The sequence below is a fragment of the Tursiops truncatus genome, chromosome 1, assembly GCF_011762595.2.
Source record: "Tursiops truncatus isolate mTurTru1 chromosome 1, mTurTru1.mat.Y, whole genome shotgun sequence".
Classification (NCBI taxonomy): Eukaryota; Metazoa; Chordata; class Mammalia; order Artiodactyla; family Delphinidae; genus Tursiops; species Tursiops truncatus.
Genome location: NC_047034.1, coordinates 171,443,968 through 171,458,970, shown reverse-complemented (window position 1 = coordinate 171,458,970; position 15,003 = coordinate 171,443,968). Strand labels below are relative to the sequence as shown.

The following is a 15,003-nucleotide window of genomic DNA, read 5'->3' as shown; positions in this document are numbered from 1 at the left end:
TGGGTCTCAAGTGAAACGGGTGGGCCATCTATCTAAAGGCCCTTCTAGTGTAGAACCTTCGGATTAATCCACTCGTTTTTTCATGGTTTGGTCTTCTCCCCAGATACAGCACCTCCTGGACAAGGCTCCACAAGGCCTGCAAAGGAAGGTCTTCAAGGCAGGGACGCAGGTGGCTCAGGAGGGCAGACACACACAGAAACCTGAGGACCTGGAGGGCAGGGCTGGCGGTGGGTGGGACGCCCAGGGAGTGTAAGTGGAGAAGGGACACCATCAGCTTCATGTTTCCATCTCTTGCTCGGATGCTATAGCTGCTTCCTTTAGGGCTTCCCTGCTTGCCCTCGGGGACGCCACACAGGCACCAGAGTGATCTTTTTGCAACATAAATCCACTACTATCACACCCATGATTACAGTCTTCCAGTAGTTTTCACTGCGCTCAGAATAAAATCCAGACTCCATGCCTTCCAGGCCTTCCATGACTGGCCCCTGACTACCTCTCGCTTTCATTTCAACTGCCACCCTCTTCCCCTGGCCTACTGCACTCCAGCGACTCTGGGCTTTTCCTGTTCCCACTTAGGGCCTCTGCGTTGCACCCCACCCCAGGAGCCCCCTGCACCACCCCAGTGCCTCACGTGGATGACTGCTCCCTGGCTCAGGTCTCCTGCACAGAAGCCTTCCTCCCCTACACTCAAGGATATGCCCGCACACCCCTGGCTCACTTTCACATCGTCCTTTCTTGATCCTGAAATTTTAAAACGTATTGTCTGTCTCCCTCACCTAGGACATAAGCTAGGATAGGGGCCTTGTCTTTTTGTTCTGTTATATCCCTGTATTAATTTCCTAGAGCTGCAGTAACGAAGTACCACAGACTGAGTGGCTTAAACAACAGAAATGTATTTTCCCAGTTCTGGAGGTTAAATATCTGTGATCAAGGTGTTGGCAGGGTCAGTTCCTTGGCGCGGTGGTCCCTAACCATTCTGGCACCAGGGACCAGTTTTGTGGAAGACAATTTTTTCCACGGACGGTGGGAGGAGGGGATGGTTTTGGGATGATTCAAGCGCATTACGTTTATTGTGCACTTTATTTCTATTATTATTATGTTGTAATATATAATGAAATAATTATACAACTCACCATAATGCTGACAGGAGGTGGAGCTCAGGCGGAAATGCAAGCGATGGGGAGCGGCTGTAAATACAGATGAAGCTTCGCTCGCTCGCCCGCCACTCACCTCCTGCTGTGTGGCCCGGTTCCTAACGGGCCATGGACCGGTACCAGTCCATGGCCTTGGGGTTGGGGAACCCTGCGTTGGAGGGCTAAGAGGGAAGGATCCATTCCAGGCCCCTCTCTTTGGCTTGTCGGTGACCATCTTCTCTCAGGGTCTTCACGTCACCTTCCCTCCGTGTTAAGTCCCTGTCCAATTTCCTCTTCTTATAATGACACCAGTCCTACTGGTTTAGGGCCCACCCTGAATTATCTCATTTTACTTTCATCACCTCCGTAAAGACCTTATCTCCAGGGCTTCCCTGGCAGCCCAGTTAAGACTCTGCCCTTTTACTGCAGGGGGTGCAGGTCTGATCCCTGGTTGGGGGGACTAAGATCCTGCAGGCCGTGTGGCCAAAAAAAAAAAAAAAAAAAAGAACTTATTTCTAAATATCACATTCTGAGACACTGGCGCTTAGAACTTCAACATATGAACTTTTTCCAGGGTGGGGGAGACATAATTCAGCCCATAATAATCCCTATTGCTTAGAATATGTCTGAAATATAGTAAAAACTTAATAAAAATGTGTTGACTGATTGCCTGGCTATGGCTACAACATGAAGAATGGCTTGAAGGACCAGTTAGGAAGCAGGGCAAACATGCCAGGCACGAGTGGATGAGGACATGTGTTTGTCAAATATTTATGAGCGCTCTGGGTGCCAGGCCAGACACTGGGAACACAACAGTGAAAGAGATGCAGGCCTTGCCCTTGTGTGTTCCACATTCTGACACAGACTGGTAAGCAGGGCAGTAGGGTAGAGAGGATTCTAGTCGGCAGACTGAAAATGTCCAGATTACCTTTATTTTATTTTTTTTTTGTGGTACATGGGCCTCTCACTGCCGTGGCCTCTCCCGTTGCGGAGCACAGGCTCTGGATGCGCAGGCTCAGCGGCCACGGCTCACGGGCCCAGCCGCTCCGCGGCATGTGGGATCTTCCCGGACCGGGGCACGAACCCGTGTCCCCTGCATCGGCAGGCGGGCTCTCAACCACTGCGCCACCAGGGAAGCCCCAGATTACCTTTAAATACAGGATTTGGGGCTGGAGCTGCCAAATCATCCCCAGGGAGTTCTTTTTAGGCTGGGATGTGACAGGTTTGTGCTTGGTGGCAAGGCTGGCGTCCTTGACCTGGACAGCCTCGGGTCAATCCCCTGCTTAAAACCCTCTAACAGCCTCCCACTGCACCTGCTGTCCACACCCCTCCCTCACCATGGCCTACAAGGCCCACCTGTGCACTCTGCCCCTACTCGACACTCCAGCCACCCTGGCCTTGCTTCTCCTCCTTGCACTTGTCAAGTTCACACCAACCTCAGGGCCTTTCTTCCTGTTGTTCTCTCTGCATGGAATGCTCTTGCCCCCATCTTCGCATGGCTGCTGTTTCTTACATTCACGTCTCAGCTGAAATGTCACCTCAGAAAGGACACTCTGATGAGCCCAACCCCATCACATTCTGTCACATCCCATTTTTATTTTCTTCATAGTATTCATCTGGAATAATCTTGCTTAGTTGTTTACACATTTGTCTGTCCCTTCTCCTGCCCCTCCACTGACATGTAAGTTCCACAGAGCAGGGGCAGGGCCTGGAAGTGCCCCTTACAGTGGGTACTATATATATCTGCTTAATGCAGGAATCCACGCTGGCCAGACACCTCCTTCTCCACCTCCAGATCCAGCTGGCCACCAGAGGCCGATTTTTCTCTTTATGTTTCTAATCTCTCGTCGTTGCCACTGTCTGGGTTCAGGCACCCATTCCTGGGCTCTGCCTCTCGTCCCCCATCTCCAATTCATTCTCCAGTTCTGTCCACTCCAGTCACACTGACCTCGAGGCTCTGGAGAGGCCCGTCACACCCGGGTCTCTGTGCCTTCGCACAGGCTGCTCCCTCTATGGAAGACCCTTTTCTTTCCTTCCTCCAGCACTTGCCAGAATCCCTCTCATCCTTGGTTCTTGTGGATCCCAGGCACTTCATCTGACTCCTCTCCTTCTATTTGGAGCAAGTACAAGTTTTTACCTCCACTGATTCAGACATTTAAGAAACGGAGCTTTGTTTCCTCGGACTCAATTTAACCTGTCTCTGCTATGCAGACATTTTAATCCAGCAATTTCCTGGCAAACTTAAGTTCAGTGATTCCTCATTCCTCATACAGTTTAAACACTCAGTCTTCACAAGGCTGTTCCTTTTCATCCCTCCCTCCTCTGGCCCTGGGGCTCGTGTTCAGTGGGGTGGCGGGGAGGCATGGTGGAGTGCGGGTGGGGTACACAGCCCGCAGACGTCATCCCTCCTGGGCCTTTGTGGGCCTCCTGCTCCAGAGAGAACTCTCCTCTGTACCTTTGCCATGGCCTCGTCCATGCTGGCCTGTTAGAGGTGTTCTCTCCTCCCACTGCGGATCCTGGTCATGAGCTTCTGTCCCTGCTACATCTGAGGGGATGACCTCTGGTCACTCTGCATTGTCCTCAGCCCTGAACACCGGCTCCTCTGGACATGCCAGACTCCCCACAGCTTCTCTCACCCTTCCTGGAGCACAGGGAGTCTGTCTTCCCAGTCTGAGGCCTGTAGGTCTGCATATTCTGCATTACTGCCTGCCAGAGGCCAGGCCTGGGCCCCCCCGAGCTGGGATCTCCCAGAAAGGCTCGGTCCTCATCTGCCCTCTGCCTCAGTTTAGCAGGGTGAGGCCAGGACAAGAACAATTTCCTAGTTCTCTGGCTTCTTCTCAACTGTCCTGCCCCCTGCTGGCTGTGTTGTTCGTTCTACTGACTTCACCTTCTCCTCGTCTTTTGGTATGACATAACTGGACTGTCTTTTGGCCTCAGAAGCTCAGGATTTGTAGTCTTTGTTCAGCCAAGGCGACAATCCCTGGCGTGTGATGAGGTTGTGAACTCCTCCAGGGGCAGGCCTCTTTTTGCTTTATCTGTGCCCAGTGCCTCAGGGGTCAGTCCACGTTCAGGGAACATGTGCTGAGAATGAGTGATCCCCAGGGCAGCCCCGGGCCCTCCCGGCCTTGCCGATGAGCGGGCAGCAGCCCAGGTCCCAGGGCCCCAGAGCAGGGGCTTCCTTCTTCCAGGGCCCTCAGCCCTCCTTCTCTTCCCTGCAGTGGGTGGGCGGACAGGCTCCCTGGTAGGGGCATGGCACACTCCGCCAGGCCTCTCAGGCATTTAAAACTTCAGCTCAGCTTTGTGCATACTGACAGGGCCCGGGCCCAGAGCCCAACCCCATGGGGAGAACACTGGCTTTCCCACAGCCGGGGGCTGAAGCAGAGAGGGCAGGCCGGCCAGCTTCGGGATGGTGCTCAGAGGTGTGGCAGAGGCCAGAGAAGGGGTCCTCCCCAGGCTTTACCAACAGAGGTGGAGGAGAAATGGGCAGTTTTCTCCTCTAGCCCATTTAGTTTCCTTCTCAAGACTGCTTCTGATAGTGTCAAGGAGGACTTGAAGCCTTTCACAGGGTGCCCCCAGGTGGTCTTTTGAGGAATCACACCCAGGCCATAGACTAGCAATTATTGCTGGCTCCAGCTGAACTGCTAACCTGTGAAGCCAGCGGCATCATAACCGTTTTAGCTGAGGCTCAGAGAAGTGGGATGACTTGCCTCAGCTCAATGAGACAGGAGCAGCTTTTGAACCAAGGTCTTTCCTGGTCCAAAGTCTGTGCCTATGTCCCTGTCCTGCAGCCTCTCTGGGAAGTTCTAAGTCCACAGAACCACGTCTCAAGAATTAAAAGGGCATATGGCGGTCCCTTGGTCTCATTATTGATCTGATGCATAAATCATCTCTGTCATCACCTCCCATACAATTTACCAGTCTCTGCTTGAATACTTCCATCAATAGTGAAATCATTACCTCATAAAGAATCCACAAGAATGCTGGACTGCTTTTGTCAATGGTATATTGTAGGGAGAAGGGGATAGTTACGGCCATTGAGAGCAGAAGGCAGACTTTAGCTGGAGATGCTCCCCTCTTCCCGGAAGAGGTAAGAAGGGTAAACCCCAGTCACCTGTGGTGACACTACAAGCAGACCAGCCTGCAGGATTTCAAGGTGATGCCTCCTGTACTACCTGGACCTGAGGATACTCACAGCCTGGTCTTTCCCAGGTTCCCCGGATGAGGGTGATGTGAGGCAAAGTCTTAGGCTGAGGAGCCGGCTCAGGGTAGTAACAGCACGTGTAAGGCCTTTGTCTCCTTGTTGGAGTCAGTGATTCCTGCACTGCTTCCCCACAGGGCCGGCTGGAGAAGAGCTGTAGAGATGCGGGAAGCAGACAGGACAGTGTGGCATTGCCCTTTCGCTGGCTGGGTGCTGTGATTGAGACGCAAATGTACACAGGCCTCTGGCCCTTTAGTACCCAGGGAAGTGGCCAGGGAGTACTGTGCTGGGACTGCACGGGACTGCTGGCTGCCAACTCCTGCAAGGCCTGGGATTGAGTCATGGCTCTTCTCTGCGCTGTGTTCTCCTTGACATTAAGGTTTCTCCTCAAATTGGCAAGTTCCCTCCTCTCTGCTCCACACATCCTCTGACGTGGGGTCAATCACACTGCTATCTTCATGCTCTGACGCTTCCAGAGCAGGAGCCTGCTCATCAGTAATTAGGAGCATGGCACAGATGGACTGAGTTAGGAAGCTGTCAGGGAGCCTTATGGGACTGACCTATTCTGAAGGCTGGGCATGTGGGGTCTTCCCGGACCACCAATCACCACTAGCACCCTACCCACCGAACATCACCTCCTCTACAACATCCCATAGTCCGACTATCTAGGCAATGCTTGAATTCCTCCAGTGATGCCACACTGGTTCCTCTCATTTACGTAGAGCTCTGACAGTACAAAGTTCTTCCCAATGAGCCTTCTCTAGAGCTTCTACCTACTGGACCTTGTTTAGCCCAATAGAGCCATAAGGAGCAAGCCCAACCCTTCTGCAAGGGCAACTGTGGAAGCATCCGAAACAATCCTTCTATCCCTACCACCACCAAATCAGTACCTGCCAGCACATGGGCCCTCTGTACCCAAGACCCTTCCTCACACCATGGTCTAGTTTGCTATAGGCCTCAAAGTACAGTAAACAGAACAGAGAGTATCAGACCACACGTTGTTAGAAATGGAAAAGTTTCATCTTGCAGCTTGGGAAACACAACTGTGCAGACAGGATGAGACCTGCAGGCTTACAGCACCTGAGCCTGGGATAAGGTTAACGTTCAGCATGCACTGAATGAAAAGAACGTGACGGTGCTTGGCGCAAAGACCCAGGGTTACGAGAAACTGGCGCATACTCAGCAAGTGGCTTCAGGACTGTAGCCCCCCCCCCCCCCAGGCTCCCACACGGGTGGGCAGACTCATGTCATCAGCCCCCAAATGATACTAAGTGTGCCTTTTTCTTTTTTTATTACCTACATGAAAACTGGTGTCCTTCTCTTCCTTTATCCTTTAAATGTAGGAGACACAGGAAATTGACCTATATCTGATGGAATCTGACTTCTTCTGAATGTTTTTTAAAAATATTAATATATCTATTGCACAAGAAACACCTGTGGTTACTACAGAATATACATAAGCAAAAAAACCCTAACATTAGCTATAATTCTACCACTTAGAAATAAGTCTGAAGTGGGTCTCTTGTAGACAGCATATATATGGGTCTTGTTTTTGTATCCATTCAGCAAGACTGTGTCTTTTGGTTGGAGCATTTAATCCATTCACGTTTAAGGTAATTATCGATATGTATGTTCCTATTACCATTTTCTTAATTGTTTGGGGTTTGTTTTTGTAGATCCTTTTCTTGTGTTTCCCACTTAGAGAAGTTCCTTTAGTATTTGTTGTAGAGCTGGTTTGGTGGTGCTGAATTCTCTTAGCTTTTGCTTGTCTGCAAAGCTTTTGATTTCTCGATCGAATCTAAATGAGATCCTTGCCGGGTAGAGTAATCTTGGTCGTGGGTTCTTCCCTTTCATCACTTTAAGTATATCATGCCACTCCCTTCTGGCTTGTAGAGTTTCTGATGAGAGATCAGCTGTTAACCTTATGGGAGTTCCCTCATATGTTATTTTTTGTTTTTCCCTTGCTGCTTTCAATAATTTTTCTTTGTCTTTAATTTCTGTCAATTTGATTACTATGTGTCTCAGTGTGTTTCTCCTTGGGTTTATCCTGTATGGGACTCGGTGTGCTTCCTGGACTTGGGTGGCTATTTCCTTTCCCATGGTTAGGGAAGTTTTCGACTATATATAATCTCTTCAAATATTTTCTCTGGTCCTTTCTCTCTCTCTTCTCCTTCTGGGACCCCTATAATGCGAACGTCTTTGTGTTTAATGTTGTCCCAGAGGTCTCTTAGGCTGTCTTCATTTCTTTTCATCCTTTTTTCTTTATTCTGTTCTGCAGCAGTGAATTCCACCATCCTGTCTTCCAGGTCACTTATCCGTTCTTCTGCCTCAGTTATTCTGCTATTGATTCCTTCCAGTGTAGTTTTCATTTCGGTTATTGTATTGTTCATCTCTGTTTGTTTGTTCTTTAATTCTCCTAGGTCTTTGTTAAACATTTCTTGCACCTTCTCGAACTTTGCCTCCGTTGTTTTCCCGAGGTCCTGGATCATCTTCACTATCATTATTCTGAATTCTTTTTCTGGAAGGTTGCCTATCTCCACTTCATTTAGTTGCTTTTCTGGGGTTTTATCTTGTTCCTTCATCTGGTACATAGCCCTCTGCCTTTTCATCTTGTCTTTCTGTGAATGTGGTTTTTGTTCCACAGGCTGCAGGGCTGTAGTTCTTCTTGCTTCTGCTGTCTGCCCTCTGGTGGATGAGGCTATCTAAGAGGCTTGATGGGAGGGGCTCCTAAGTGTGCCTTTGAATCCAGGCAGAATCCTTCACGAGCTAGAGGCTGAATTCAACTGGCAAACCAAAGAATAAAGTCCACAGGGAGACGAAACTACTGAGACCATTCTGACCTGATTGATGGCAGCAGCTGCTACGTACTGCTCTCAAGGCAAAAGCCCCAGGGGTTCTCATGGTGACATGTAAAAGACGACTCAGACAACTGTAGACATGCATAATCTTTAGTATGGCCATGCTCCTAACAATTTACACACATTGCCCAGCACTTTCATTCAAGATCACGTATTTTCTTCAAGGGCTAATTATAAATAACAGCCACCATTTATTAAGCATTTATTATGTGCCAGGCACTGTGCTGGTGCTCTTCATATACAACTTTAATTAATCCTCATGATCCTATAAAATAGAAACTATATTTATAGATAGGAAACTTGTAACCAAGATTAAGTAGTAAATAGCGGAAGGCAGAATTAGCCACAGGCCTATAGGGCTCAGGCCTGTGTTCTGAACCCCCATTTGCTATGCTGTTTCAAGACCCGGAGGCCCCGTGTCCTCATCTTTGCTTAGGAGGCCAGTGATGGCGTAGATGTCATCCTAGTCCCTGGGCCTCTGCTCCAAGCTCATCACCTCTCTTGGGTCTCCAATGCAGGGTGGTACTGAGGCTCTGAAACACTGAGTCCTTCAAGCATGATGGAGAGAGCTGCTTTATTAAATGACGTCCTCATGGACGGGCAACCTCCTAGAGGAGGAGAATCTTTCCAACTACCTTGCTTCCAACTTCAATCTCCAATTGCTTTTCGTCACAGCTTGCTTTCTTTCATACTAATAAAACAGTTAAGACAATTCTATCCATTTTGTTTTATTTGTTAAACTGCTAAAAAGTCATTGGGGAAAACATAAACAAAAAATAAAATCGACAGAGATTTAAATATCAATGAAATCAAATCCACTTTTCATTCCTACACTGTTATGTGCCTAAAATGATCATCTCAGGGTAAGCCACCCAGGACCCCTGAGCTGTACGGAAAACATCACTCACAGCACCAGCTTCGTCAGGGCACAACAGGTGTGCACTGACATGAACCCTGGTTGGTGGGAAGGGAGCAGAGCGAGGAAAGAGAGAGTACAGTGGAGCCAATGCCTAAGGGTTGCTTTCATTTGACAGTGAACATGGTGGAGGGAGCCACTTACTGGTGACCATGCAGAACATGCCTTCTGCAGTTCATGGGGAGGCTGCATGGGGTACAGGCTTTGAAGTTCGGCTTCCTTGCCCCTGGGTGTGTTCAGATCCTCCCCACTGACTTGTGCGCTGGTAAGAGACCACAGATAATGCAAAGCAGAGCACATCACCATACCAGGATCATTACAAGGACAAGGACAGACAGACAAACCAACCAGGAATGTCACTCTGAAGAAGCAAAGCAGAAGGAAATCCAGAAAAATAAAGTGAAAGGAAAAGGAAGCATCCCTTTGTTCTCCATCAGCTGGTGGCTTTCTGTCCTCCAAAGTCAAGACTTCAGTTGCTTTTCTTTCTTCTTCCTCTTCTTCTATTTTAAAGAGTTTGGACACCGTTCCTAGGATAGTTCGTGGTTTCAGCTCTTGATAGAAAACTCAAATATTAAAATGAAATCAATCTCCAGAGGGCTGGGAGGAGAGTAAGCCCAGTATTGCCTTACAACTAAAATTTAAGTTTGTTTTGATACCAAATGTGTGCTTCCAAATGTATGGTGGGTGCAGTGGGTGGGTGGGTGGTGGTTTGTGGAACCCACCACCGAAGTGTAGCAGCAGGGCAGAAACATGAGCAAAAATACAGAACCCTCTCTGCTGCACAGCCTGCAAAATGAGAAAACAGGAAGCTCTGTTCAAGAGGACGGGAAGAGACTAAAATTCTCACGACGTCAATGAGGTGGCCAGTGGAGTCAATGTGACATGGGGGCTCTCAAAGGCACACTTGCAGGAATGGAAGGGGGTTAAAGCTTCAAGTAGAAACAAAATGTATTTTAAATACTTAAATATGGATAAATATTTACTTTAGGTGCTCCTGAGGGTTTAAAAAAATATTTTGCCTCATTTTCCTCAGTGAATTTTAAGACAAAGTCGGCATCATGTCAAAACCAGAGCTGTGGTTAAATCTGATCTGACTGAAGCATCCATGGCGCCATGGAAATGGTCACCTCAGCTGAGACGCCTGAAGTTCCACTGCATGGGGCGGCTTCACAAGGGCCGGAGGAGACAGTCACCTTGACTATGTTGAGTCACTCTCCCAAGATACACGGCCACAACGCCCAGGAGCCACCAGGACCCACACCACCAGGTGCGGAAGAGGCAGATTCTTCTTCAAGAGCTGTAAACAGACAGTCTGGTTCCAAGTGGCGTGGGTAATACTGGGATGCCATGGAGTTCCGAGGAGCCAGGTTACTTTCTAAGAGAATCATCATCTCCGTTGCCTGCCTACTTGGGGAAAGTAGAAGGAATCAACAAGTTAACAGCTGGCTTAGGAAGGCCACAGGACAAAAGGAAAGATTACAAAGTTGAGATTCTGAACTTGCAGGCTTCCAAATACTTTATATTTAAGTAGGAACTGAGTTTGGAGGCACTGTCCATGCACAAATGCAATGTCATAAACAAGGTTCAGCAATAGTAGTAATGCCAAAATTGCTGATCTTCTAGGCTAGCTTTCTCTTGTGAATAAGGACCCCCACACGATCAAACAGTCTTTGCCAAAGAAGGACTGGCAACAGGCCCAGAGCAGAGAGTCTGGAAAGCTAAGTGCTGAGCTCTGAGCAGTTGGACACCACAGTAAGTAGGCACATGGTAGTTTCCTCATCTAAGGGAGCACATAGAGCAGTTTCTGGAACACATACCCCTCCCCATGAGCTGGCCCTTTCCTGGGCTTGGCACCAGGGGCGCTTTCCCACCAAGACCACATTGTAGAGCCAATGGCTAGGGGAAAGGATTTAACATGACGTTAACAGGAGAAAACAGACTTATCAGACAGACTGCTAAGAGCTGGCTGAGAGCCAGGACCCAGGGCCAGCTGTAGCAGGCTTGCGCTTGGGAAATGCTAACAAGAAAAAGGGGAGTGTGGGGATGAGAAATGCCGTGTTTTGAAATTTAAACCCTAAAGGCAAAATAAAAATCCTCTTTCTACTGATGAGAAATCACCAAAAAAATCCACATTTAAGTGGTGCCAATGTCTCCTATGTCCAGGCCGTGGTTTAGAGACTGGTAACTTGGAATTTCCTGTGTCAACCAAAGAACACGCTCTGGTTGGTTACACCTTATCTCAGAAATGACATGAAAGTAAAAACCCAAGCCTTGTTTGGGTGACAGGTAAACATGACAATGACAAAGAAGGAGCTGCTCCCAAGGTAGCCACGCATCAAAGAGGCCAAGCACATGATATTCAACCCAATCACCAGTCAACAGCCAGGCAGAAAAATGCATGTCACAAACAAGGGCAAAAGTCATTTCTAGAAGGAACCGTTATTGGGATTCTCTCCCAAGATCCATTTCCACGTTCCATAAACATGGATGGGTGTGTCCAACGTGCTTTGGAAATAAAAAGAAGCCCGTAAGGTAAAACAGTATCTTTTGATGCTTCAAGGATTTCTCATGATACTGGCATCTCAGAATTCCCTACTGGTCCCCTAGTGACACCAGAAAATGGATTCCAGAAATATTTCTAAGAGATTTCTCTGGGCACCCAAGCTTAATAAAAGAAAGTGCGAAAGGTTTTAGGGCTTAAAAAATCCACATATTAAAGAAAAAGAGGGAGGGAGGGAGGAAGGAGGGAAGAAAAGCAGCCTATAAATAGCAAAGGCAGCCTCTGAGGATCAGGTTTTAAGGGAAAGAAAAAGAGAACAAATGTGGTTTTTGGCAACTGCAACGAAATATGATTGTCAGAAAATTCCACAATCAGACACCAGAATGTTTTCTGAAACATGGAGAGAGCAAAAACCAGTGGACACTAGGTGTTTCTGCATAAACTTTGTTTCACGATGATCCCGGCACACAAACGTGGAACAAAATCCCTTGTTGGGTAACTTTCCTCAGTCACAAAGAGCAGAATAGGGCCAGGCACAGGGCATTACTGCAAAGAGAAGTTTTCACAGGTCCTCTGCGGGCGGGGCAGGGCGGGGAGAAGAACAGTTTTCTACAGGTTACTTTTACCCTGCCAGCCCCTGAAGCATGGGAATCTGAAACCTCTAGTCGTGCATCTTACACATGCCCTTTCTTTTTCTAACTCTAAGAAGGCCAAATAAGATTTACAGGTGGCTCTTCAGTTTCTTTAGTAAGGTTCTGGTATTAATCTATTCCCTAAATTCTTGGTCTAGTTATCAGCAAAGTAGAAAAAGGCAGCACAGCCTCTGCTAAAACACAGCAACAATTTTATCTGAACCAGGACGGAGATCTCTCCCTCTTTGTAAACAGAGTTGGCTATATAATATATATTTATATAATTCTTTTCTTAATGGAGATTTGATCCCAGCCTGGAGTGAGTGAGGTTGGGAATTGGGGTTTGGTTTATGAGAGTAATTTTGTCCCTTGTTTTCTCAATTCTCAGTCCAAATGCTTGCACGCTGGAAAATTCCAAATTAAAAGCCACAGGAAGGGAAAGGGTTTTAGAACATATTATCTCTTTGCTCGCACAAAGTACAAGGCGTTTGTTTTTGGATAGTACTTCACATTCTGCTTCTTGTCCATGAGTCCTCCAAATATGATGAGTTCGCCCCGGCCTTGTACCACTGTATGCAGGCTGGTTTCGGGAGGTCCAACCACAGAACTGCTATTAAATACTTTCCATTTGACTCGCCCCTTCTCCTTGGTGTCTTTAATGTCCAGCACGTACATCTGCATGGGCTTGCAGTTCATACTCTGGTACAAGGGTTTGCCAACATTTAGGGACTGTGGAGGGTGGTGGCCCAGGCGCCGGGCAATGGGAGGTAAGGAATGTCCATCTCCTTGGGCAGGCCCTGGGCGGGGAACGGGCACTGTTTCTCCACTGCTCAGGTTCTGGCTCCCAGGGGAGCCTGGAGAAGACCCCAGAGGAGGACTTAGTGCTGCGGAGGCTGGGGGGCCTTTGGACGACATTGCTTTGATGGCTTCTAGGCTCCGACGCAGGGCACCTGGGGAAACTGCTCCTGCAAGGGCACTGGCCACGTGCGGTGGGGTATGCACACCATTTGTCTGTTCAGGAGGGTGTCTCAAACTTCCCCCAACTGTTCTGTTGTCCACACCATCCATGTGACTGCTACTGGAAGCAGGTTTCGGATCCCAGTTCAGATCCATTGATCCCAATCTTAGATCTTTCTGATCTGGTAGTGACCCTCGTCGGGGGGCCAAAGAAAGTCCCATTTTTAGGTCATATCCTTCAGTGGTAGATGGAGTGCTAGGAGATATAGCCTGTACAGGACTGTCCAAGGAAGAGCCACCTACAGCTGCTGATCCTGGAGATAAGTTCCCACCATTGAGGATGGGAGAGCCATCGCCTCTGGCTGGGGAAAGGCTTCCTTCTCGGGAACTTGAGGGGGTCTGTCTTTGCGCTCTGGGCCTCAGTGTTCCCCAGCGGCCGTTAACACAGGGAGCTTCATCCATACTCCTTACCGGAGACTGAGAGCGGTATTCTCGAGGTTCGGGAACTAGGGCTGGAGGAGTGGCACTGATAGGTGATGGGCGAGAGTTCAAACTGGGGCTGAGTGGGGCTCGCCCACTAGGAGCCTGGCTGAAGACCACCACGCACTGCCCTACCTGGAAGACAAAAAACCTGTGCTCAGTTCTGATCACTCATTTAACCATCAAACATTTTATCATGAGCATCTGGGATGTGCCATGTGTTTTGTAGGTACCTGAGATGTAGAGGTGAAAAGATTGCAGTCTGCCCTCTAGGCTACATGTGGGGAGAGATGGGAACAATTTGTTGCTACAGGGAGACATGTGCTACCATTTGAATTATCTCTACAGAATAGGGGTAGAGTGGAGGAAGGAATCAAGTATTTGTTTGGGGGACCCTGGGGCAAGTTTTAGAGACAAAGAGATGCTTAAAGCTGGGGCTTAAAGGATAAGTGGGGCCCATGTTAAGTTTTTCCACCTAGTGGCTCATGTATGTGAGAAATACCCAAAAAGCTATGGTCAATGTCCACCTCTTTTGTGACATCAAGGGGTTTTCAATTTCCATACAAAGTTGCTTGGAAATCTGATGAGTTAATTTGGCTTTAGAGTTTAGGACTCTCCTTCTGCTGGCCTGTCAGCTCCCTACTTACTCGGCAAGCTGGATGGCACCACAGTTCTGGGGCCCCATGGTCTTCATTTTCCACCTTGAGTGGTTGCCAGGCCCAAGGACCTGAGTGCATGTGCAACAACCAAGCATCCTTGAACAGCTGTAAGAGAAGCACCAACAACAGGACTCAGGTGTGGTACACGTCACAAAACACATACACACACAGAGCTGGAATCTCAAAGTTGTGCTGCCTGTCATAGAGTGTGTGAATTCGTCAGAAAGAATAGCAAAATCTCTAGCCATTCATTCATTCATATATTACCACTGGCCTGGCACGTGAAATTGTACTTGTGACCCCATGAATCAATTTTAAGTGGTTTTGAATTTTGCCTGTGGTTTTATGTGTGTATGTGTACACTGATGAAACGGTAGATAATATATATCCAGCATGTCTGAATCTGCATTCTTTTTTTTTTTTTTTTTTTTTTTTTTTTGTACGTGGGCCTCTCACTGCTGTGGCCTCTCCCGCCGCGGAGCACAGGCTCCGGATGCGCAGGCTCAGTGGCCATGGCCCACGGGCCCAGCCGCTCCGCGGCATGTGGGATCTTCCCGGACCAGGGCACGAACCCATGTCCCCTGCATTGGCAGGCGGACTCTCAATCACTGTGCCACCAGGGAAGCCCTGAATCTGCATTCTTAAATAAATTCCATGTGAACTCTGGCCA

General features: G+C 48.4%; 1 protein-coding gene across 3 annotated transcripts in view; it reads right to left on the bottom strand.

Moving 5' to 3' along the window:
- Positions 1 to 8,265: 8,265 nt before the first annotated feature.
- FBXO42 (F-box protein 42) overlaps positions 8,266 to 15,003 on the bottom strand; it is a 112,850-nt gene continuing 106,112 nt past the window's right edge. For all 3 annotated transcript variants that reach the window (XM_073795439.1, XM_073795442.1, XM_004311442.4), the window contains 2 exons: positions 14,322 to 14,438; positions 8,266 to 13,809 (listed from right to left, as the gene is read on the bottom strand). In XM_073795439.1, the coding sequence (XP_073651540.1) occupies positions 12,694 to 13,809; positions 14,322 to 14,438 (1,233 nt within the window). In that variant the 3' untranslated portion in view covers positions 8,266 to 12,693. The remainder of the gene's footprint in view (positions 13,810 to 14,321; positions 14,439 to 15,003) is intronic.